The sequence below is a fragment of the Netta rufina genome, assembly GCF_964035555.1.
Source record: "Netta rufina genome assembly, chromosome: 2".
Taxonomy (NCBI): Eukaryota; Metazoa; Chordata; class Aves; order Anseriformes; family Anatidae; genus Netta; species Netta rufina.
Window position 1 is genome coordinate 52427249 of NC_140124.1, and position 23389 is coordinate 52450637.

Consider the following 23389-nt stretch of genomic DNA (forward strand, 5'->3'; position numbering starts at 1 on the left):
GTGCACAAGCTAAAACAGAAGGGAAAGATCCAATGCAGAAACAGGATACTGAGCATGTACATAGTATGATACTCTCTAACACAGCACACATATGTGAATACAGCCATGGATCTATGCAAAAGGTTTCTGTCACCCAGCCTTGAGAAGAAAATTCATTAGTTTGCACTGACAGTAAGCTCTTGTTCAACACATGGCACAAAAGCCAGTAACAAACATAGCAGCAGCAAGACATAAGAACAGCCAGAAAGTAATCTCCAAAGTGTGTGTAGGAGGAAAAGTTGGTTTTGCTACCTTATGCTATTTGAGAAAAGGGAGGTGGGTTTGTTACAAGAACCTTTTGCTTAATTGTTGACTTAGAAATACACGACTGACTATATTTGCCTCTTACGGTTTTCTGAAATGTCTCCTAGAGAAAGAAAGTTGCAGACCCATCATTCTTAACTGAAGAAAACCCGAGACAAAAGTGTTTTCTTCCAAATATGTCCTAGGCCTTCAAGCTACATAAATACCTAAGTAAAAAACAGCGAGGGCAGAGAGCTCAGCATAACTAAAAGAAATGCTCAAATTTCCATCTTAAAGGAACAAAAAAATACCTCTCTTCATACTGACACTTTGAAATAACGTGTATTTTCCTACAGGAGGCCTAAAGTAAAGGCTTCAAAAGATTACACAAGTAGTTATTACCATAAAAACTTGATACTAGATGAGGCCAAGCAAAAGTCATTTCTCTCAGCATAACTACTTCACGAATAAGACTAGACAAAGCGCCTAGAATCGTTAGGGGTAAGCGTAAAGAAGCAAAGTGAAAACTAAGTAGTTATTGCCTAACTTGATTTTTTTCCTTTTAGCGTTTCAAACCCAATTTGGCTCCTGTTTCTAGGTTAAATGTGTGCTCTCTTGAGCACACAGTGCTCAAGAGAAGCTGGATGGAAGGCCTCATGGGCTACAGCAGCAGACTAGGAGCCAGCAGTGACTTAATGGGTGACTCCGGGCCTTCAGCTCTCCTTCAGCTCTCCTGACTTTCTAAGGAGAGTCATTCAATGGCCTTAGAAGTTTTCTCACCTATGGGGTGGGGGTTTTATTCTACAGAACTGAATGAACATAAACTACATCTGGAGTACGTGGCAGCATGTTTGGAGCGATACATGAGCATATGCGGTGTGGTAGAGGTATGTTCCCTCGTGCTTTGCAGTGACTCACACTTACAAGCACAAATGGGCACTGACTATGTTAAATCCTCCTGACACTTCAGCGGGGAAGCCACGAATTCACCTTCCCCTTGGCTCTCCATGCAAAGCCCTGTCCAGAACCACTGTGCTTTCAGTGAATCCGCACGCCTCTCTTTGCGCTGGTAGAAGAAAAAAACGTACAAAAACACACACACAATAATAATAAAAAAAAAACGACCACAAGTATTTGCAGCTCATGGCTCTTTATTGAAATTCCAGTCCTGAACCCCATCGGCACCCACCCCTGCGTGTGGGGCTGGAGGTGGGATGGGAGGAGGAGGAGGAGGAGGAGGAGGAGGAGGAGGAGGCGTGCTGGTGACCTCAGGCTACCTCGGGGGCGCACCAGGCGGCCTGTCCCGAGCTGACACCGGGGCCGACCGAGTTTCGTGCGGCCGCTCCCCCCCCATGCCCAGACACATCAATCTTCCTCCTCCTCCTCCTCCTCCTCCTCCTCCTCAGCGCCATGCCCCCGCCCCGCGAGGTGGGGAGGGGAGAGGAGGGGAGGGGGAGGTGGGCTCCTCGCCGAGCAGCCAATGGGCGGCGGCGCACGGAGGAGGGGGGCGCGCGGGGCACGCCGGGAGATGTAGTTCGCCGGCGCCGCCATTTTGTGGCGAGGGAACTACAACTTTCCCGCGGAGCCCGGACAATCGCCGGGCCCTGCGCGGAGCCCCGAGCCCAGGCGCGGTGCTGCCAGCCCCCGGCTAGCCCCGGCGCACGGCCGAGCCCCGGGGAACGGAGCGGAGCGGAGCGGAGGAGGAGGAGGAGGAGAAGGAGGAGGAGGAGGCGGCGGCGGCGGGGCGGGGGCAGGGCAGGGCGGCGAGGCCGAGCGTGCTGCGCGCTGAGGGAGCGTCGCCAAATTCCGCCCCCCCCCTCCACAACCCCCCCCCGGGCTCGCAGCGGCGACCTCGGGGCGGGTGCTGCGGCTGGCGCCGCGGTTGGGAATTGTGGGCGTGCCCTAAGCGGTGCCCGGCGCTGTGTGCGTGTGCCTGTGTGTTGTATATATCTCTATACACACGCGCGCACACGCAGACATATATATTATAAAAAAAAAAAAAAAAAAAAAGAGAGAGAGAGAGGAGGCAGCCCAGGTCCATTTAAAGTTGCTGGCGGAGAGCTGCTCTCATTGGTTAGGGGGGGAGCTGGAGGAGCAGAGGCACACACACACAGTGCGTGCAGCCCTCGCTGCTGCTGCTGCTGCTGCTGCTGGAGCTGCTGCTGGTGCTGCTGCTGCTGCTGCTGCTGCTGCTGCTGGAGTTGTCTCTGCTGCTTTTCCCTGCTGCTGCAGCAGCGCCAACGTGACTTCCAACATTTGCGTTATTTATCTTCTCCCTCCGGCCCCTCGCCTTTTCCAAGATGTAACTACGGCTCTGACACTAAGGACCTGCAGATCGCTTAGGTGGCTCGAGAAGGAAAAAAGGGGATATCGAGGGCGTCGTTTTTTGTGTTTAGGGGGAAATTTTCCATTATAATGTTTCACTAAAGTGAATTTTTTTTTTTGTTTCCTTCGCATTCGTCTTTTTTTTTTTTTTTTTTTTTTTCGTCCCCCATACCTCGGATTTATTGCTAGGAGAATCACATTGTGAGGAAAGAAAAGTCGGATTACAAGATACCACTACAAACAACCCCCTCCCCCCCCCAGGATTTTTCGGTATTTTTTTTTTTTTTAATTGTCGCGGCTTTAATTCATGAAGCAATTGTCCCCTTTTGCAATCAGAATTTGGATACCAGAATGAGCAAAGAAAGACCCAAGAGGAATATAATTCAAAAGAAATACGTAAGTGGTCATAACATCTATCATTTGACTCCCAGTTTTAGGAAATGGCAGTGAATGTCAAGTTTATAGCGAATTCTGCGGCTCTACGCTTTTTAACAGAAATGTATTGCTGGATTTGTTTGGGGTTTTGTGTTTTGTTATTGTTGTTGTTGTTGTTTTTTCTTCCTTTTTTTTTTTTTTTTAATCCTGTGGTGCGGTGGGGGGAGTTTCAGGGGCCCCCCTTTTTTCTTTTTTTTTTCTTTTCCCGGGGAAGCCTTCCATCCAGCCGGGTTATAAAACCAGCCTGTGCCTGGCGGTTCCCCCGCTGCACAAATGTATTGACCTCAAATGACACAATCATCATCTAGTTTTCGATGAAAGGCGGGGAGCTCGGGGGGCTGCCGCTGGGGGGGTGGGGGGGGGGGATGCAACGAGACGGCGGCTGCCAGCGCCGTGCCGCCGGCTTCCCCCGGCCACCCATGGGTGCTCCAGCCCGGAGCCTGCTGCAACTTGCGGCCGGTGGCCGGGCCGGGCCGTGCCACACGGGAAAATGGCTCGGAGGAAAAAAATATATATATATATTTGGGAGAAGGAGCCGCAGCCCGGGCTCTCGGCTTCTGCTTCGTTTTTTTAAAAATAATATTTATTTATTTTTTGAAAATCCGGCCGATCCCTCGCGATTGTCTGCTCCTTTAAAGGGGAGAAATGTGCGTGGACGTGGGGAAAGGGAGGGGGGGGGGGGGAGAGATTTTTGTTCGTGCTCCAGTTGCGTTTTGATTGGCATAGGGGAGTTTTTTTCTTTTCGTTTGGGAAAAAAAAAAAAAAAAAAGGGGGGGGGAGAAAAAAAAAAAAAAAAAAGCGAGGGGGGGATTAGGCGAATATGCAGCAGACCGAATCGCGATTTTTATCTGCACGTTGGGAAAAATGCTGCGTTCCGGCGTGGCGTTTTGGGGCGGGGGGGGGGGGGGGACGGGGACACAGACACACACAAGACAGGCAGACACACGGCCCCACGGCCGCTTTTAGGGTGTGTTTGCTGCGACACTTGAAAAGTTGCAGTTTATATTATGGTACGTGTCGCCGGCGCCCGTGGCTGTCGGCGGGGGCCGTACGTGCGTTTCCGTGCAGGGCGGGTGACCTTCGGGACACTTCCCCCTTGCTGCTGTTCTGTGCATTCCCAAAAATAAATTTAAAAATAATAATAATAATAAAAAAATATAAATAAGGGGGATGGGTGGGTGGGTTTTGGACCCCCCGCCGGGCTCTGCAGGGAAGGAGAATGGGGGGTTAGGGGGGGGATTGTGGTGCTAGGCGGCAGCCGGGCACCCCGGGGCCGGCTTTTGGAATTAAAATACATCCGCATTGCAGAGGGACGGGGAGCCCGGAGCCGCCGGGCTGCAGCTTATGGGATCGGGCGTGCGGGGGGGAAACTCTGCCCCGAGGCGAGGGGGGCGCCCAGACAAAAGCAGCGCCCGGCTTTGGGGGGGGTGGGGACACGGGGACACCGCGGTGCCAACGGGGCTGGGGAGGGGGATAAAGGGGGAATCGCCCCAAAGTCGCCCGGCCCGGCGGGGGCGGACAATGCCGGGGCAGGGCACGGGGTGCAGCGCGCCGCGGGCGTGCTCCCGCGATGCAACTTCGCCCCCTTTCATTTTTCCCCGAATTTCGTTTTTTTTATCCCCATTTCCTCCCCGTTATCATTTCCTTTCACCCCGTCCTTATCGTTCTTCTTTTCCTATTGCTTTTTTTTTTTTTTTTTTTTTCGCCGGCCTTTGGCGGCGGCGGCGGCGGGGGCCCTCCAGGTAGCAACAGGTATCCGGGGCCGCGCCGGGAGCCCCGCCGGACACCGCCACCGCCGCCACCGCGCCGCCGCCGCCGCCGCCCGGCCAGGTTCGCCTCGCGCCCGTGACGTCACAAAGGGAAGGGCCTGCGCGCCGTGCGAGCGTTCCGCCGCCTCGGCCCGCGCGTGACGTCACAGGCGGGGCGGGGGCGGGGGCGTGGGGGGGGGCGTAGAGGGGGGGGGGGGGAGGCCCCGGGGCGCTAAGAGCGGGGCTGGGGGGGGGGGGTGGCATGGCACGACATGGCACGACATAGCACGACATGGCATGGCATGGCATGGCATGGCATGGCATGGCATGGCACGGCATGGCACGGCCGGTTCTGGGGAGGGGGCCATGGTGCCAGCAGCCCCCGCCCCGCTTGCTCTCATGCCTGCCTTGCCTGGCGTGACACGCGTGGTGCCATCCTTCCCGGCCATGCCATGCCGTGCCATGCCTTTTGTTGCCTGCCCATCCAGGGGAAGGTGGAGGCAGCCCGCCAGCTCTCCCACACCCCCAGCACACCTTCCCCAGGGGCAGGCTGGCCCCCTCCCTAAAACAGGACGCCCTCCCCGTATCCCCATGGGGCACCCCAAGCCCGCTGGTCGCACACCCCTGTGGGCTCAGCATGGCGGAGTGGTCAGGGAGGGGAGCTGGGAGCTGGTCTGGGGCTGTGGAGCACGATAGTGTTTCATCTGGCACTGCATGGAGTCAGCACCGAGTGGGGGAGATGGGGTGCACCCACACATGACAGCCCCCTGGTGCTCCAGTTCTGGGGTGAGCAGCCCCCTCCGGCTCCCCCAAAACAATGTCCCATTTCAGTGGCATGTCCCCATCATCGGGACATTCGGGTAGCTGCAGGCCGCCGTCTTGCTCTCAAGCAAAGCCTGTTCGGGCTTTTTGCTTTCCAGAGCTCAGGAAACGAGCTCCGAAAGCAAAAAGGTAACAAGAACAATGGGGTGAAGCCCGCGTGCCGCGGGTGGCTGTCGTGTGGCTCCAGTCGCTGCTGCGTGAGTAGCGGTAATTAAAAGTTCCCCAAAACTTTGCATTATCTTCACAACTGATAACCCAGGAATGAGGAAATCCGCATATGCATCTTTCCCCCCCTCCTTGCTCTTTAAAAACGCTATTGCTTAATTTTTAAAAGAGCCATGGCTGACTCATTCAAATCTTGCTTCTCACTTTATCCTCCTCCTTCTCAAACATCTTTACATATCAAATATTGCCTTTTGGCTCAAGCCTCAGAAAACTGACAGCTTTGTAAAGCAGCGCCCGAGAAGCCAGACTGCGTTCAGTATGCGCTTGGAATTAATAGTCCTTAAATGAAAACCTTTGAAGTCTCGAGCGTGATTTTCACAGGTGTGTGCGTTTCTGCCCATTTTCGTGCCGTCGGAGAGCACGTCTCCTCTTCTTCCCGGTTCAGGCCTTGGCATATCAGGCCTGGATCACGGTCCCAAAATACCTGCACAGCTCTGCCAGGGTGGCAGATGGCGAAACGCGATTATGGAGCAAGGTCGCTGCCGTCACCTCGCGTGACACCTCCTCCTCCCCATGGAGGTGCCCTGAGGGGACGTGGGTCCCCTTGGGGCGGCCTGTGGAGAGCCCCCCCAGTTGGTAGTGGTGCCTTAAAGCCTTAAAATCCCCTCGAACGGTGCCTTTGAGGCTGCTGCGAGCAGCAGGCCAGAGACTGCCTCCTTGGTTGTGCCTGGCTTGTAGCACTACCATGGGGTCAGGCACGCGAGCGAGGCCCTGAGGGTGCGCAGGCCATGGTGTTGAGGCACCCCAGGGAGCCGGGGGAATGGTGACAGCAGCACCCCCGGGGAGGGGACATTTTGTGCACCCCACAGCTTCAGCCTGACCCCGTGGCCCGGCCTGGTCTGGTACACGGTAGGGTTCCCTCATTTCTCACCCCCCAGCACCCCGTTTCCCTGCCCTGAGGGGCGCTGTGAGTAGGGCCAGCTCCTACAAGACATCACGTACAGCCGCTGCGGGGTGGCGGCAGGGGTGGTGTGATTCAGTCTGCCTGGCGTTTTATTTCGGGTAGCCTTCTGGAGCTTTCTCGTGCTGGGTCTTTTTTCAGGCGGGTGGTGACTGTTCCCGCCTTGTACCTGTTCCAGCAATGTAGCGTGCTGAGCTCCTTTTTTTATTTATTTTTTGTAGACATAACTTAAGGCTACCAGTGTGCGGATGCTAGCCTCTCTCGAGAGTTTGCATTCCTCTTAACCTCCTCCTGGTCTGTTGAGACTGCAGCTTTATGCTGAGTGGCGTGACGGCACGTAACTAGAAACTAGTAATTCCAATCTTTTTTTTATAAACGAATATTTACTTCTTGCTATCAACAAATGCCTTGCACTGAGATACTAATGGACTCCTGTTCACTCCGACAGACCGTGAGCCAGAATTCTGCGTAAGATGCTGTCCGGAGTGAATTATAATGAATCAAGGCCCCTGTGAAGAGTTTCTAATGTTCATTAAGCACCCTCACTTTCTCTTACGAGGCCTACTGAGCCAGTATTAAAAATATATTACCCCTTCCTTTTCTGTAGATGCGAAATAACTGGTAATGTTATGCATGTTAAAGGCTGGTATAAACGTCTGCTCATTTTCTAATGCAGTAGCATTCCCTCCATTTTATTGTTTGATGAAACAGAAAGAAGTCTAAATTACTTGCCTGAAGCTACGTACTGTAACAGTGGCAGAGAAGGAACTAATCCGTGTTTCTGCAGCCTGGTCCAATATTTTGTTGCGTAGCTTACGGGGGCTTGCTATTAGGCATGGCATCTGCTATACAGAGACTACTTGATGTGGTTCAAACTTTCTTCAAGGCTTTCCCCCCCCCCCTCAGTTATGCTCTGGACTGTGAGATTACCAGTGTATTTTTAACAGAACTTAAAAAAAAAGAAAAAAAGTTGTATCTCGGCATGGATACTTTTTTTTTTTTTTAAAGTGATGATCGCACCCTGCAGCTGATAGAGACCGGTTGATACTGTGATGACTCAGCTGTGGGAGTATTACATAAAGTAGGTCACTTTTTAAATCTCATAGACTGAAGCTAAAGAGACTCCAGGTTTAAAATTTCTATTTTGTTTACGCCCATTTCAAACCAGGATAGTTCCTAGTTTGCACATGACTGAAAGTTCTCAAGGAGGAGGGAAAAGCCTTTTTTTTTTTTTTCTTTCCCTTTTATATTGTATGGTGACTGAATTCAATCAACTTGAACTTGGGGATGGAGGGGGGGGAAACACCAGCTGCTTTCATTTCTAAAGTTTATAGTTTGCAGTATTCAAGTGAAAGGAAGGCTTAAAGGTAATTTTAATGTAGGGAAGGGAAAAGCAGAGACATTTATTATTACTTTTTTTTTATTATTATTATTACAACACTCAGCTTTTGTGTGATTTAGCAGATGTGGAATTTGCAGAGGAATACATGCATTGCTGCAAAATCCAAATTTGCATTTTAAACATTCTGTTTTTTCTCCCTAGTCCTTTGCATGGCTTTCTTCCCAACTATAAATGTAAACCAAGTGTAAATGATGCATTGTTTGCTGTAGTGGGCAGACAGTCTGAAAACAATAGTGCTGATGGATTTGACTGCCTCTGTGTAAGATTAACGGGACATTAACTTTCAAGTCTAATAATGCAAATTTCAGTGTTGCCAAACCTGAACTTCCCTTAAACGTTTCCTGATGTCGATGGCCCTGAATGTCCCTATTCTGCTGGCCAAAAGCAAACGGCTTTAATGATTTAGCTCTTAACCTTCAATACAAAGCCCCTTAACCTGTTGTTAGGGCTTTCTGTAGAGAAAAGGATAAGAGGTACCTGGAGTATAAGTAAAAAGCGAAGTAGAAAATGGGATATGATACACATATACTTTTTACGCTTACTACCATTTTTTATTTGGGGCATTCTTAAGTGGTAGGAAGCCACTAGAAAAGTTAAAAGCTGCAAAACGCTTGTAAAATTCAGGTCTAGCGTGTGAGGAGTGCTTGGTGCTGAAATTCAGATACAGGAAATAATACGCTTGCCAAAATGTATTTGGTGTTCTCTTAGATCTTTGATGGGTTGTTTTGCTGGCTCGCTACTAGTGGGAATACTGGATGTGGTCCTTGATGGTTTTTAACGGGGAGGTTTTATTTGGGAACTCTAGGCTTTGGTTAGTTGGGGTGGGTTTCTTGCAGCCTGTCGCAGAAACGCTTTCTCAATGAATCAGTAGGTGCAAGGTTTTAAACCATTTGCCGTTTCACTTGCTCGAGTTTCACACTTTCCCTCGTGTAATGACATCCTGTTCTGATGTTGTTCCTTCGGCAAGCCGGCAGAGGCCTGGTATTTCCAGCAGCGGGCTGTGGGAAAGGAGTAAGCCCTTTAATTACAGCCGTGAGGACGGCTCGTTTGAAAATACTCCGTCTCCCTTCCCTTCCGCGTATGCTTTTGTTTGTCAGTCACTTCTTTACACAGACGAAGGGTCCAAAGATGTGAAATGCCACTGCCAAACTTGCTGTAGGAGAGTGGCTGCGGTCAGTGGCCGTGTGTTGCCGTGCCTAACGCCACGTCTCGGGGCTCTGGGCTCCAGGCTCCCTGGTCCGCGAGCAGACGGATCGTGCGAGTGTTCCCCATCTGCTCCTGTGCAAAGTTTATCAGCTTAATTTATGCTGCTGCGGGAAGCTCTTCAGATGCACCAGCTTGGCTGAGCACAGGAGCAAAGAAAAAAAAAAAAGAAAAAAGCTCACGTGGAAATCGTTCCACCGGTTCACGTACGGAAGAGTGGCATCATAAACCGTTCCAGCATTTCTGCAGCAAATGTCGCATCCCAGACTGAAGTGTCAGAAGCCATATCCCGCAAATTTATCTGGGGGAACAAAGCCTCCTTCAATCAGACGTGAAAAGGAGCTCGTTTGTGCGATTAAAAAATGCAGTGGAAAGAAAATGGTGAACCTCTACTGAGGTCTTTTCTGGCCGGTTCTTCCCTCGCTTTGCTCTGCAGAAAGGCAGCCCTGGATCGGTGGCTGCCACTGCGCTGCTTTTACTTCCTAAAGGCTAGAAGAAATGCAAATAAAAAGAACCGAGCTGAGAAAGTGCGGCGTGCTGCCGTGCTCCAGGAGGGCTTGTGGTATTCGCGTCCCTGCGTTCTGCTTTCAGTTCTTCGAGCTCGCCTTGCTGCTCTGACATCTTCGGCGTGACGCGGTGCTTGCAGGAGATTAGCGTGTTTTGGCACACGCGCGCTGTGATGACTGGCTAACGATATTTGTGAAGTTCAAGAATAAACCATGGGAGCTCATTCTGACATAATCTACTAATCTTAGTTTTGCACTTTGATACCGCGTTGTCTGAGCCAAGTTGGGATGACTGTATATTGCAAGCAATTCATTTTTAGCTGTACTTGCAGATCAGTTTCGAAGCAGCGCGTGCTTTTAAATTAAGAACAATGGGAGTGAATTTGGAGAAACTATCAGCTCTTTGAACAATGTGCATATGGAAATCAGCTACGTGCCTATTTTTAAAATAGATGTAAAACAGATTTATGCGAGTGGGCAGAGGTATGCGCTCCCCAATATTTCTGGGCTGTGTCGTGTACTGGCACTTGGACGTTTTTCTCCTTCACTGCCCACAAGAGCAGGGCTGTCTTCTCTGCCCTTTCCCACATTTGTGTTTGGGGGAGAAGAGAGACTTTCTTTTCCCTCTGAGGATTGTGCTTTATATTCTGCTGGATAAAATACAAAAAAAAAATCTGCTGCTGCTTTGAGTGAACTTCAGTCTCTCACGAGGCATGCTGCTAGTCACGCTGCATTTTGGGGAGTCCAACCAAGACAGCAAGCTTTTGAGGCTCCTTGGTGGCAGGAATTCAGTTTCCCCTGGGAACTCCACTGAAACAGCGAGTAATGATTTTCTAGCTGTGTTTGGGAATGGCCTGTGTTTTTAAGAAATACAAAGGGGAACTCGAAGGTGTAAAGTGTGTAAGTCGAGTGCATTGCAACACACAGAATATTTTTTGAGGTCGCTACTAATAAAGTGGACAGAAACCAAAAGTCTTAGGCAAGAGTCTGCCCAGAGTTTTGCTTTGATGAGATGCTTATCATTATTTTAATTAGTTGTTTCATTTAGCATATCGCTTTTTATGCTGTTCCCATGCGGGAAATCTTTATGCCCCAAAAGTGCATAGTCTAGAAATTGCATTTAGAGTTTTAAGTTGCTGCAGGCTGCCACCATATGTTTGTGGCTTTTTTTTTCTTCCTTTTTATAAGGTGCCTGTTAGGCAGAGTAAGGGTGATTTAGAGAAGGGATATGCTTCGTTCTTTCTCACCTTTTTTATTTCACGGTTATTACTTTCAGCGACTTCGTCCCACAGAGTCCTTTTTGGTACATCAAAGTTGTGAGCCAAATCTCTCAGCTGCAGCGTGCATGCAGAAAACCCTATAATACAAATTTCCAGCCCTGCACGTATGCCAGATCAATTAACTTCTTAGCTCAACTCGAGCTGAAAAAAAATAGCTCTGCTTCTGTTTTGGTTTCAGTGATACAAAACTTGGTCCAGACTTTGAGTTTACAAAACTCAAAGCCAAATAAAAGGAACATTAGCTATTGTTGTTTGCAAAGCTGACTGATAGCTGAGCTCATGTTATATGCAGTTTGTGTTTGGGTGACATCCCAAATGACTGGCCCTAACGTGAATGCTTCCCTTAGAAGGGTGACATAGATGGACACCCGAGATGTGATTTTCTGGCTTGATAGGCACTTAAAGTTTGCTTTCTGGGTGCGTGGTGATAATGATGAAAATTCTCATGGCCTATTGCCATCGAGTGGGCAGGCTTTCTGAGACTGGGGAACATCCCTTTCATTTTCAGATACAAAGCAGAAGTTAATGTGGAATAGCATTTCCTCTAATCATTTATTAAAAGCTGTACTGAACTCAAGACTGTAAGAAGGAGGCGGTTTTTCTGCTACTGAGACCTTTATGCTAAGTTAGAAAAGCTTTTACCAATGTTAATTTTTTGTTGGTTGTTCAGCATGCAACGGGGACAGTAATACCACTTTGTAAGACAAGAGGCTCCGCGTTACTTAAAAGCTGGAGTTACAGCATGTTACAGTAACTGTTTCTTCTGAATTATTTATGGCACGGAAGAAATAATGGTCATCCTAATGGCAAATAATTTTCAAAGCTGGCTTTTTCTGTCTTCAAGTCTGTCAGTGACGCCTTGAACCAATAAAACATACAAAAATAAGAAGTGTCTGTAGAGAGAAGCTGCCCCCTTCTCCCTGTCTGTGCTGGGAAAGTCCTGTGTGAAGCTTTTATATGTTGTCTTGGGTGACAATTTCATGAATGTGGAGGCCATTAATGCTAAATCTGCGTAATGCTGTGATTTTATGATCACATTAAACCAGCACCGTGCTGCAAGAAGTGGTTCAGCCTCTGGCTGTTCCCCCTCTCTTCTGCCAGCCAGCATTTATGCCAGGTGATAGCTCCCGTCACAGGTTGGGAATTTGTTATTTGTCCAAACCGGTGAAATACGGTCGGCTTTTAGTGTGGATTTGCTTAATGTTGCAGTCCGTGATGTAGCTGTAGAAGTGCTTGGGCTGGACAAGGTGTTGCAGGGACGCAGCTGGAGTGGCCGGGTCGCTTCTGGGAGCAGCAGCGTGAGGTTAAGTGGGCTGTGAAACGATGACTAAATAGGAGACACGAGGTGCACGTTTTATTTCCTAGCAAACAAAATTAGCAGCCCTTGTCTATTTTAAGCATTGTTCAGGCGTGGATTTCTCTGTACTCGTCCTTCTGCTGCTGAATATTAAATAAGGTTGAAACGCTGTTAGGCCACGCTGGTGAAAATGAAGCTGAAGGTGTTTGGGCGTGTGGTCACGGTAGTGCCATAATCATTTCCAAAGTGTTAAAATATGTTAGAAAAGAGTCAAAAATATACCGCTGTCGTTACACGTTACGCTTGCTTGGATTTGACCGATTTAAAACTCGAACAGCGTAAGAAAAAAAAGAAGAGGAAGAAAATAAAACAGCTAGCAGTGCTGCTGGAAGCTGAGTTCCCCCCACAGTTAAATGTGGTAGAAGAAGCAGCACTCACCCTAAATAAATGCAATTCTTTGTGGGACAGTACTTGCTGTTGGCTTGCCTTTGAACACACGTACGAACGCAGACACGCACGTGACACACGCGGTGCCCCGTGGAAGCGGAGCCGCTGCACCCTTCGACTGCCTGCAACAAAGACCTGCTCACAGAGGGAGCTCCTCGGGAAATTCCCCATGGCTTTCGTGGCTTTCCCACTGCAGAGCAAGTTCTGATAGCTTCTCTTGTTGAAAAGTCTACCCAACGCGCAGGGGAACTGCCATGCTAATCATGTATTTTGCCCCGAGTTCCCTGGTAGTGTGAGAAGGCCAAACCATGCCAAATCGAGAAGCTACAAAAAAAAACAAACAAGGCTTCCTTTAACTGTAGGAGCATCAGGATGTGGCATCACATGGCTTTTTCTCACCACTGAAGCCAGCGCTGGTGACTTTACTGATCTTCCCTGCGTGATACAGTTCTCAGCGTAATTTGCCCCTACCAGTATAACTGCAGAGCTTCATACAAAACACAGTCACCAAAATTATCTGGCTTAAAAAGTAATTATGCCGTTTTTCTCTTCCTTTCCCCCCTCCTCATCTTTAAATGACGTGGTTTTATTGCAAGCCTGCCAAGGCTCCTCAGTGGCACGGGTCAGGGGATGGTGGGGCACGAGCCCCCCTTTGGCTTTGCTGTGGTTCAGGAACACGTGTGTGGAGCTGCACCCTCGGTTTCGATCCAGCAAGGCACCGCAGCACGTGCCTGTCTCAAATACATGAATACTCTTACTGACGTCAATTCAAGTGCTTGGAGCTTGCGAGTTAAGCACATGCCGAAGTGCTTTTCTGGGCTCGAGATTTTGCCATTCCTCTTTAAGAGAGTGCCTAAGTATTTGCAGGCAGGAATGTTAGATTTTTTTTTTTTTTTTTTAAAGAGGGTGATAGCCATTTAATGGTTTTCATGGCTTTACTGGATGTAGCCTTGACTGTTTGATTTGTGTGTGTGTGAACAATTCATTTTCTTTTCTCTTTTCCAGTGTCTTCTCGTAATATTTTCTTTAAATTTAATCACTGTTCTTTTGTTACTCTTACCTTCATTACAATGTACACGTGCATATAGTACTGGTGGTTTTTTATACTTTTTTTGTTGTTTTTGGTCCCGTGCTTTTCTTTCTCTCGCTTGTGTGTATTTCTCGGAGTGGGTTCCTCTATCCATGTTGCTGTCTGAGGAAATCAGCTCTCAGTGAAGTTGCTGCCACCTCTTTGCAGGAAGGCAAGGCGAGCTGTTGTCGCAGCGTCTTTTTGCTTTTCCTGAGGGCCAAAGGGGGAGGCATGGAGCGGTTCCTGCAGTTCATTCTGGGGGCAGCTCCATAGGAAATACTTGGGAAGGGGAGGGATTGCACTGTCTCTACTTGTCTCTCGAGCCCTGTGTGCACAGTTTAAGCGCTGGCTATGGAAAATGCTGGCTGCTTGCTTGCATTATGCAAGGCTCAGCAAACTGCAATGCACATCTGGGCAAATACCGTGGAGGAAAAGTAGAACGTGGCCCTGCCCATCACTTTTTACAGTGCCTTTATGAACTTGGGGGAAATCAATTCCTGCTGATGTGAGCGTTCAGGGAAAGCTAATTTCATCATTCGTATACATTAAAGCTTTTATTTATAAAACGTGGATATAGGAGCAGCATTATGTGGCGCAACTGACCAGTCATATAAATGGGTGCACAGCTTCCACTGCTGAAAAGTTCCTCGAGTACGCCCTTCCCAAGTAACTAACGGTGGTGGGATTTCTTCCAGGCTGGACGGCAGAGCGGTCCTAATGATTTCTAGGCCCTGTTGCTCTGGAGAGCGGGAATGTGATTTTCAGCATAAATTTGTTAAGAAAAATATGGTCTCTGAAAGTCTTCTGGGTAATATAATTTCTTTATATCTTACTTAGATTTTCATTATAATACTACTTTAACTGGCTCCTATGAAGGCTGGTGGTGTATCATCCAGCGGGAGAAAATGTGTTTATGATGTAGGTAATCATTTTTTCCCCATCACAAGCATCTTTTCTTATATCCTTGTTGATTCCTCTTCCTTTTGTGGTGTCATTTTAAGCCCATTACTCTTGCAGTCAAGGATGCAGTAAAATTAATTCCCTGTGGGCATTTTGGAAATTACTGCTCCGCTAATTTGGATGGAGGAGAGCGAAGGGATAAACTATTATTTCTTTTCTTTACCAACTTGTCTCAGATCCTGCCAGGGATGAGTCTGGCGTTTTCTCCCCGTACAGACAGCCCATCTGTTAATGCATAATAACCCTTGGTGCCTAATGACTGTTTGGGCCGTTCCTGCTAGGGTTTGCTTCCCTCTCCGAAGGGGATGAGGAGCAGCGTTCCTGCTGCACGTCTGGCCGTACATTTCCTGTTTTCCCCTCCAGAATAGCCGTGAGTTGACCACAGGGATTCCTAGCAAAGTGATCATCTCTTTTTTTCTGATTTTTTTTTTTAATTTTATTTTTTTCTGAACTTGCCTTTGGTTCTTTCCTTCTGTTCTCCTTGCGTCCCCATCCAGCTTGCATGGCCATGTGTAGCTCTGTGGTACCGACCGAGGGACTGCCTGGTTATCAGCTCTGCTGATATCCATCCCCTTCCCATGCGCTCTTTTCAGGGGCACGTCAAAGAGTTGTCATTTTAATCGCCTGCACGTGACAAGCATGACTGCAGCTACATCTGGGACTCTGTCAGGGAAGCGTGAGCCTAGCGTGCTCAGCCCTGGAGAGCTCACCTGCCCTCCAGCACAGCTTGTGAAACCAAGGTCAGTATAATGTGAGAAAAATGGCAGGGATAGGTATCCATCGTCGGAGTCCTGCTGACGGCAGGGATAGCTTGTCCTGTGCTCCCAGTTAGGTCCTGCCACTGCCCCGTCCCTGTCTTTTGCCGTCTCAGCAATAATTTTGCTGCTTTTAGTTTTGTTTCCTCCCCCAGTTATAGTGCCGTGGTCGTGTTTTCAGAGATAGCTGATTTACAGCCTGAGTAACAGGTGTGATGGCTTCCTGGAGAAGTGCTTCTCCATCTTGTACAGTGGAAGAATATACTTCAGCTCACTAGGCTGTTGTCTTTGGAAGTGGATTTTGAAGATGTTTATTCTGGCAGGCTTTTGAAGGTTTTCTAGTGCTTGCTGTTAACTATCCTATGTCTGGGTGATTTATCACCATTCTTCTGTCTCCTCGAAGCAATCAGTTGCATCTGGGTTGGAAGGTTATCCTATTTCTTTAACCGTCTTCATATTGTGCACTACTCCTTCCTTCCTTTATTCCATGTTGCCCAAATGTCCAGATTTTTTTTTCCCATCAGAAGGACCCAGTATTTTAATGAGGAGCTCCCATATTGCAAAGCTGAAGCGAAACAGTGTAGCACGGCAGCTTTGAAAACTCATTATTCTGTGGAAGAATGATATTAAGATACTTTTCCAGATGTCCAATCCACTGACTTTCTCAGTGATTAGACCACCTTCTTCAGCGAAAGCAAGGATCTTCAGTGAATCTGAGGGAGTTAATGCGTAGTTTAATTTCAACACAAATGAACAGTGTTAAGCCCATGTATAAACTAGTCTAGTTAAAAGGGGAAAACAATACGTGATCTCTTGAGGCAGCCCCTTGAAACGAGAAGTAATATCTTATCCATTTTTAAGTATATAAGAAAGAAGATTGAATAGCTGGCGTTGTTTGAGACAAAAGGCTGCAAGAACATCTCCAAGATTGGCTGACTGTGGACGGTGTCTAGTCCGGAGAGTCCTGCTTGTAACGGACTGGTTATCCGGGCTCCTAAAACTGTCATAGATAAGAGGATATAAAACTGTCACAAACATGGTTTTAAATCTGTATCTCCCGGGTTGCTTTCATTTGCACGAGTCTCGTGGCTTTGAATTATTTATTTATTTCGGTCGGGTTGGTGGTTGGTTCGTGCAGGAAGTCCCCAGAGATAAACGAAGAAAATTTCCTCAATGAGTCTTCCTTTGGGTTCTCGAAGGTGCGGGTAGCAGCTTTCCGAGTCACCGGCTGCAAAACTTCAGCTGTCTTCACGTATTTCAGACTCATGGAAGACTCACGTGCCTGGCTCTTTCTGGAGCAGGCTGAAGATCTGCTTTATCGTCACTCGTGAAAAGTTACCTCTGCCCAAGTTCCCCGGGCACAGCCAGTCTCCTGGTTACTCTCAGTTTAACTTTCTGGTGTGGAGCAAGCATTACTAGAGCTTAATAAACAGCTTGCGTTTGGATGACTGTTGCTGTTGTTACAGAAGTGGTACAAGGTTGGTTGCTCATTGATTTATGCTTTTTGGCCATCTTCCAAGATGAAACTAACTTCATTACACAAGACTTTCAGAACAGTACAGAGCTGTCCATTTATTTCCTTCAACTGTTACTGAGCTGACAACTTGCCTTTGGAGGGTCATATATTCAAAAGCTGCCAATTGGGTCTTACTTCATTTTAGCCAAACGTGGCACAGAGCCTGAAGTTCATTCCCCCCCCCCTTATTTTTCTTGATTTTTTTATTTTAACCTTCTGCTCTCTCTCCCCCTTCCTTCCACTTCTCCTCTTCTCATTTCTGCCTGCCGATAATACTAAAGGCCCAGGAAGAGAGACAATGCCACAAATGAAAGAAATTAGTTTTTTTTTGTTGTTGTCGTTGTTGCTGCCTGTAATTTTGGTTTCTGCTAATAAGACATTTGTTTCTCTGACTGCATCAGTTCTGCATTGTTCAGAAACGTAGGGGCTTCAAAAAGGGTTCATGAAAGATGCTTTTCATCTTGCTGTTTCTGCTAACCATGCTTCCATCTATCTCTAAGCTGGCTGCTGATTTCCAAATTGCTCCTTGTGACATTTTGTGATCCTTTTCATGCTTCATCAGTGCTCTCTGCTGCTCCTTTAGCACCTTTACTCTGCAAGTCAGCATTTGGAAGCCTGTGAGAAGTCATCATCTGAAAGCCTGCATACTTGGCTGAGCAATCAATCCTCTGGAAGGTGGAGAAATGGGGAAAAGACAAACCACACACACAGTACTTGCCTGGGTACTCGTTGAGAAGCGTATTTCTGTGGTGTTACCCAGAGAAATGGTTTCATTGCAACACTGAGAAGCTGTGATGACAGCTTGAAGAGTTTTTCATGCTGGTGGGATACACCTTGGATTCCTCTCAGTGCTTTTCACAATACTTGGCAGCTACTTTTCCATGTCTTTGTGCGTTCTTGGAAAAAGCGCATGTTTTCATAGTTCAGGCTCACAGAAGTGTTCTCAATAGCCAAGCAAGATGAGCTGAATATTCCGTTTTATAAACACAGTTTGCACAGATGTTGACCGTGTTTGCCCAAGGTCGCGTGGTGCAGCTGTAGATGAACCAGGGTCAGATTGGAAGGCTCTCAGCATATATGCACGTGTCTTCCTTGTGGCACATGTTGTAGACAACTTTATTTGGATCCCTCTGGCCTCTTTTAAATGCGATGTTAAATGCAAAGGATTAGAGTTTCAGTTCTAAAACAGTGCATTCGGAGAACTCTTCTCCAATTAATTACTTTCAGATTAATTTTTCTAACTAATTCCCAACTCTTTTCTCACTACACTTTTATGCGCTTGTAAACTAGAAAAATAACGTCATCAATATCTCTCAGATTCCTTCCCCTCTCAAGACTGATAATTTTTTATGGTTATTTTAACTTCTAGTTGTTTTTGAGTTCATTTTATAGAAGTTTGTTTTATAACTTTAATGGGGCTTATTTCTTAATTTCACTTTGTTTCCTACTTCAACAATATTCTGTAATTACCTGATTCACTGCGGTTGTGTGGAAATGAAACTATGAAATCTGGTGTCAATTAGCAATCAATATGAAATCTGGTGTCAATTAGCAATCAATGTGGTATCCATATTTTTAAATGTTATAAATTGCCTATTAGTGCTAATTTTACAGGGCATCTCTATCTCGGTTCTTAATGTAATGCAGAATATTTTACAATAATGCCTAGGTTAACAATGATAGTCTTGCTGTATTGTGCAAAAAAGGCTTCTGTGCAGACCCAGCTGGGTTTCAGGCTTAATTCATTGCTCTATGGTGGGATCACCACAGCTGCTGTGGGGCCTTTACAAATGCAAAAAAGCTGTCAGTGTTTGTTTCATCAGATGCATAAGTGATGAGGCCAAGTTGAGGAATCCATTCCAGTGCGCGGTGCGCATGCTGTAGGCATTATTGTTTACAGAATTAGTGTCTTAATGCTTTAAAATACTTTGTGCATATTTCGCCTCGGAGCAAAATATTTTAGGAGTAAGACACTTTCAGCATCCTATTCAGTTTAGTCCAGTCTTTTAACAGCGTTTGGCCTGAATCGTGTAAATGCACGTAGCTGAATTACTGTGTGCTGTACCTGTTTTTGTTGTGAGTAATTCAGTTCTCCTCCTGTCTTGTTTTCTTTCTTTCCTCTTTTTTTTTTTTTTTTTTTTTTTTTATTTTCTTCTAGAACTTTAATTATTATAAGGAAACACAATCAAATAATTGCAGAGCTTTAATGCAGATTTTTTTTCCCCCTCTTAACTGTCAACAGGATGAGTTGCACTAACAGTCTCCTACGGTCCCCAGAAGTCAGGGTATTTCTTTTGGCTGTCAAGCCTTGAACAAGCTTCCTTCCAGCCAATTAGAGAGTAACGATGATTGGTTTCAGAGGGTGCCTCTTAAGAATGCAAAGCATGCCTGTGCTGTGGGGCTGAGCACACAGTTTCTGCACCAATGCTGCCTTCCTTTGCTTGAGGCACCAGGAATGTAACATGGAGTAGGTCTTTGGCTTACATGATGCCAGTCTTTTTTTTTTTTCCACTTTTTTTTTTTGGGGGGGGGGGGGGGGGGGGGAGGGTGAGGGAGGTTGTTTGGTTTTTGAATTGTTTTTTCTTGGAGTGTTCATGTGCTCTTTTCCTCTTTGTTGCAGTCTGTTGGCTGCGTGCACGAGGTTTCATTAGGGCACGCCACTGTTCCCTGTATCGTGTAACTCCGCTGATAATAGGCATTGCAGGAATTTTAACTAATGCGCTGGTTAAGCCGTTGTCGCCACGATTTTATTAAATGTGCTTGCAGCATGGAATTTTGCTAATGCTGCAGTGATCTGTTATGCAAATTGAATGTAAAAATGGGCTGGTGGGGATTTGTTTGTTTTGCGTTGGAGCTCCTATCTCTTTTCCATTTGGAAATGAAGTGAGTTAAATAGCGGTGTGGAAACATTCGTGCAGCCTTTGCTTTCCTGGCTGGGGGGGTGATATTGTCATTGGAGGGGCCGAGCTGGGTTTGTAGGGAGGCACGTTTGGCTGCAAACGTGCTCGCTGCTTGTCAGCGTTTCAGCAGGCATGTGCTGGGTGAGTCGCACAACGTGAGTTTGGAGTAGCTGAGGCACAGCCGTGCACAAATTAGATTATGAGATTTATTCTGGCTGCTTGTCATGGGCCAGGCAAAGCCGTGGTCTTTCTCAGTTCGGCTCCGCTGCTGGAACGTGGGCAGTTGAAATGCGTGTCGAGAGGATGCTCTCGAGGCCCACAAGGGGTAGGCGGGCAGCTTGCTTCCTCTACAGGGCTGTGGCCTCGTGCAGCAGTGGAAGGAAACCCCTGGCTGGCTGCTGAAGCCCTCTCTCCATCCCCTTCTTGAACCTCATTTACAGGAGCTGCTGTTTATTTCCCTGGGAGTGCCTGCTGTCATTCTGCTATTCCACAGAGGTGGTGCAGGGAGCTGGGGGAGCTGAGCTCTCAGTGCTGGGTCCATCCCTCCTGTTCATGAATTTGGGTTTCAAACCTCAATCGATGAAACCACAGTGTGACGTCTTCTGTGGACTTGACAGCGATGGCAGAAGGGCTGGATGTTTTTCAGAAGGAAAAAAAAAAAAGGCAAAGCAACCAAAAAAAACCCACCTCCTTAGCAAAAGGTTTCTCCCTTTCCTTAACATCAGGGCCCTGTTCTTCCTCCCGTTAGGGTAGTTTGGCTTTGATTGCATGGATGGAGGTAAGCTGCCTGAAGGCATCGTGGGGCCTCTGTGGTTTTGGGGCACAAAAATTCAACAAGTTCAAAGTGCTTTTTAGCTCATGTGAGGCTGAGCCATGAAGCTGCCATTTCAGGCACACCGGTGCCATGGTGGATAAGCTGCTACTTGGGCCTGGTCTTTCCTGATTGTTTTTTCATTAGGCTTTGGTTACCTAGAAAGATAGCAAGAAAAATTGCAAATACTAATGCAATTACTCACGTTGGTGCTGAGGTGTTACCATCTCAGGCAGATTTACATGAAGCGATGTCACGCTGCTGTGAGTGAGCTGGAGCTGGTTCATGGGAATCTATTTCAAACAAAACCAAATTATCTACAGTGTAATTTCTTCTTAAAAGCCTGTATTGTTGTCTAACCGGGCTTCAGAAAAACTCAAATTTTGAGCCAAATCAACTTTGTGGTTTCCTGTTGCCCTTTGGGTTGCTGGTGCCGTGCCAAATCGTGTTGGTAAAGACAAGGCTTTAGTAGTTACATATAGCCTTGGGTTTCGCTGTCCTGAAAACTGCAGGAGCGATGTTTTAAGTATAGTTAAAGCATTTTTATTACTATTTATTAATATTCCCCGCTGCTCTGATATGCGAATCCACTAATGAGAAAGTAATGGGGATGGGGATTCTGGCTTTAAATTCAGACTTGTACTTGGAAAGCTGATGCTTTTACCCTCGTCAGCTTTAATGCTGATGCTTGCTACGGCGGTGTCTGGAATGTATTTCATCATACCAGGCTGTGTTAAGCAATTGTCCCCTTGTTGGTGAATTGGCTCTTGGTGGAGATTCAGAAGAGCTTATTTTAATTAGGCTTTGTTTGAAAACATGGCTCAATCTACTAATTGAGGTAGGTGCTACTTCCCTGTGGACTTCTCCCCGTGTTCATTCAAAATGGCTGGATGCTTGCTCTTTAAGCATACTCTTTCTTCTGTCCTGCTTGTGTAAGGGAGAAGCAACTGCGTAGGAAGAAATTACTATTTTCTTCCCAAGATAAACTACTAAAAAATCTTAAAGAAGCACGCAGTATTTTAAAATGCTCTACTGGGAAGATGGATTTGGGATGAGCAGTGTGGAGGTCACGGGGTGTTACCAGCTAAGCACCAAGGCTTTGGAGACAAACTGGCCTTTGGGGGGTGGTACTGAGCACAGAGAACACCCATGTATGCTTTCTACAGTAATACACTTTTTTTTTTTTTTTTCCCCCCTTGATTCCCACCATCACCAGTGTGCTCGCCCCTTTCTTAGCAATTTCAGCGTAGGAGAGCGATTCTTTCTGTGGTTTGGTTGACAGAAAGCATGTTCGTACGTGGCCGCGGCAGCTGCTTTTCTGCTGTACAGCTCAGCCAGCATTCAGGACTGAGGGAGGCACAAAACAAAACGAAAATCTTTTAGATGTTTTAATTAAAAGTGATGGAAGTGGAGAATTAGAGCCGCTTCTGTGCGAGGACGGCTTATTCAAACACGCGGCTTAACCAGTTAGACTGCAAGGTGGAAAATGCTGGAGATTGTGTATCTGAATTAAGCAATTTTAATTTGGTCTTTCATCTGTGTCATTACTGAGGGATATCCTGCAGGCTGGTTTAATGAACTCAATCTAGAGGTGTGTAGAGGCACATCTCTTTGCTTGACAGCAGCAAGATGGCATGCTATGACTGGCAGACATATCTTCAGCTTGTGTAATTGTCTGCTCTTGTCATATGATGACAAATGGAGCGATGATCATATTAAACAACAAAAAAGTTCAAAGTAACACGAAGGCTCTGAATAAACTCTTGGAATCAAAGAGATTCTCACATGACAGCATGTCAGCATGGGTATTTTTAGCCTGAATTAATGCAGCTATAGGAAACTCCCCTCCCCCCCCGAAGCATCGCCGTGTGAAGTTGGATGTCAGGCAGAGTTTTTTAGCCTAAATTCCCCATTTCCTACAGGTGTGGGAGCCTGGCTCGTCAGCACTCGGTCTGTCGCACACATGAGCAAGGAATAACCATCTCGGGTCAGCAGTTTGGAGCAGGGGGGAAAAATATATATATATATAACTAAAGTTTGTCTGTTGACAGACAAATCTGTATTTTTTTTTTTTTTTTAAATGAGCCTCTTCCAAAACCAGATGCAATGAAGATGAGCTCATGCAGAAAAACTTCATCAGGAGCTGAGCATAGTTCGGAGTTTTGGCAAACACATTGGAGGGGAATAGAAATTCCCTTGTTTTCCCCTTTATCTGTCCAGCTTTCTGTCTGGTTGTGGAGACGAGCTAATGCACTTGTGTGCATTATGGTATGAGGTCATGGGGTCTGCTGAAGAAATAGCCTTTTTGATCAGACAGAAGTCAAGTATCCTATTAAGAGAAATATTTTTCCTTTTGCAAGTGAGAGGATTCTGCAGATGGGAAACACCCTTCTGAAAATCTAGGAAAGCTGTTTTGAAACAAAATGCACTTTTAGAGCATTGGGCAACAGGGGCTGCGAAGTCAAGAGCTAAAGGGACAGAAGCTTTGTCTTCTTCTACTTTTTT

General features: G+C 47.0%; 1 protein-coding gene across 1 annotated transcript in view; it reads left to right on the top strand.

Moving 5' to 3' along the window:
- The first annotated feature begins 2265 nt into the window (after positions 1–2265).
- JARID2 (jumonji and AT-rich interaction domain containing 2) overlaps positions 2266–23389 on the top strand; it is a 201111-nt gene continuing 179987 nt past the window's right edge. The window contains exon 1 of the mRNA XM_084281620.1: positions 2266–3003. Within this exon, the coding sequence (XP_084137746.1) occupies positions 2959–3003 (45 nt within the window). The 5' untranslated portion in view covers positions 2266–2958. The remainder of the gene's footprint in view (positions 3004–23389) is intronic.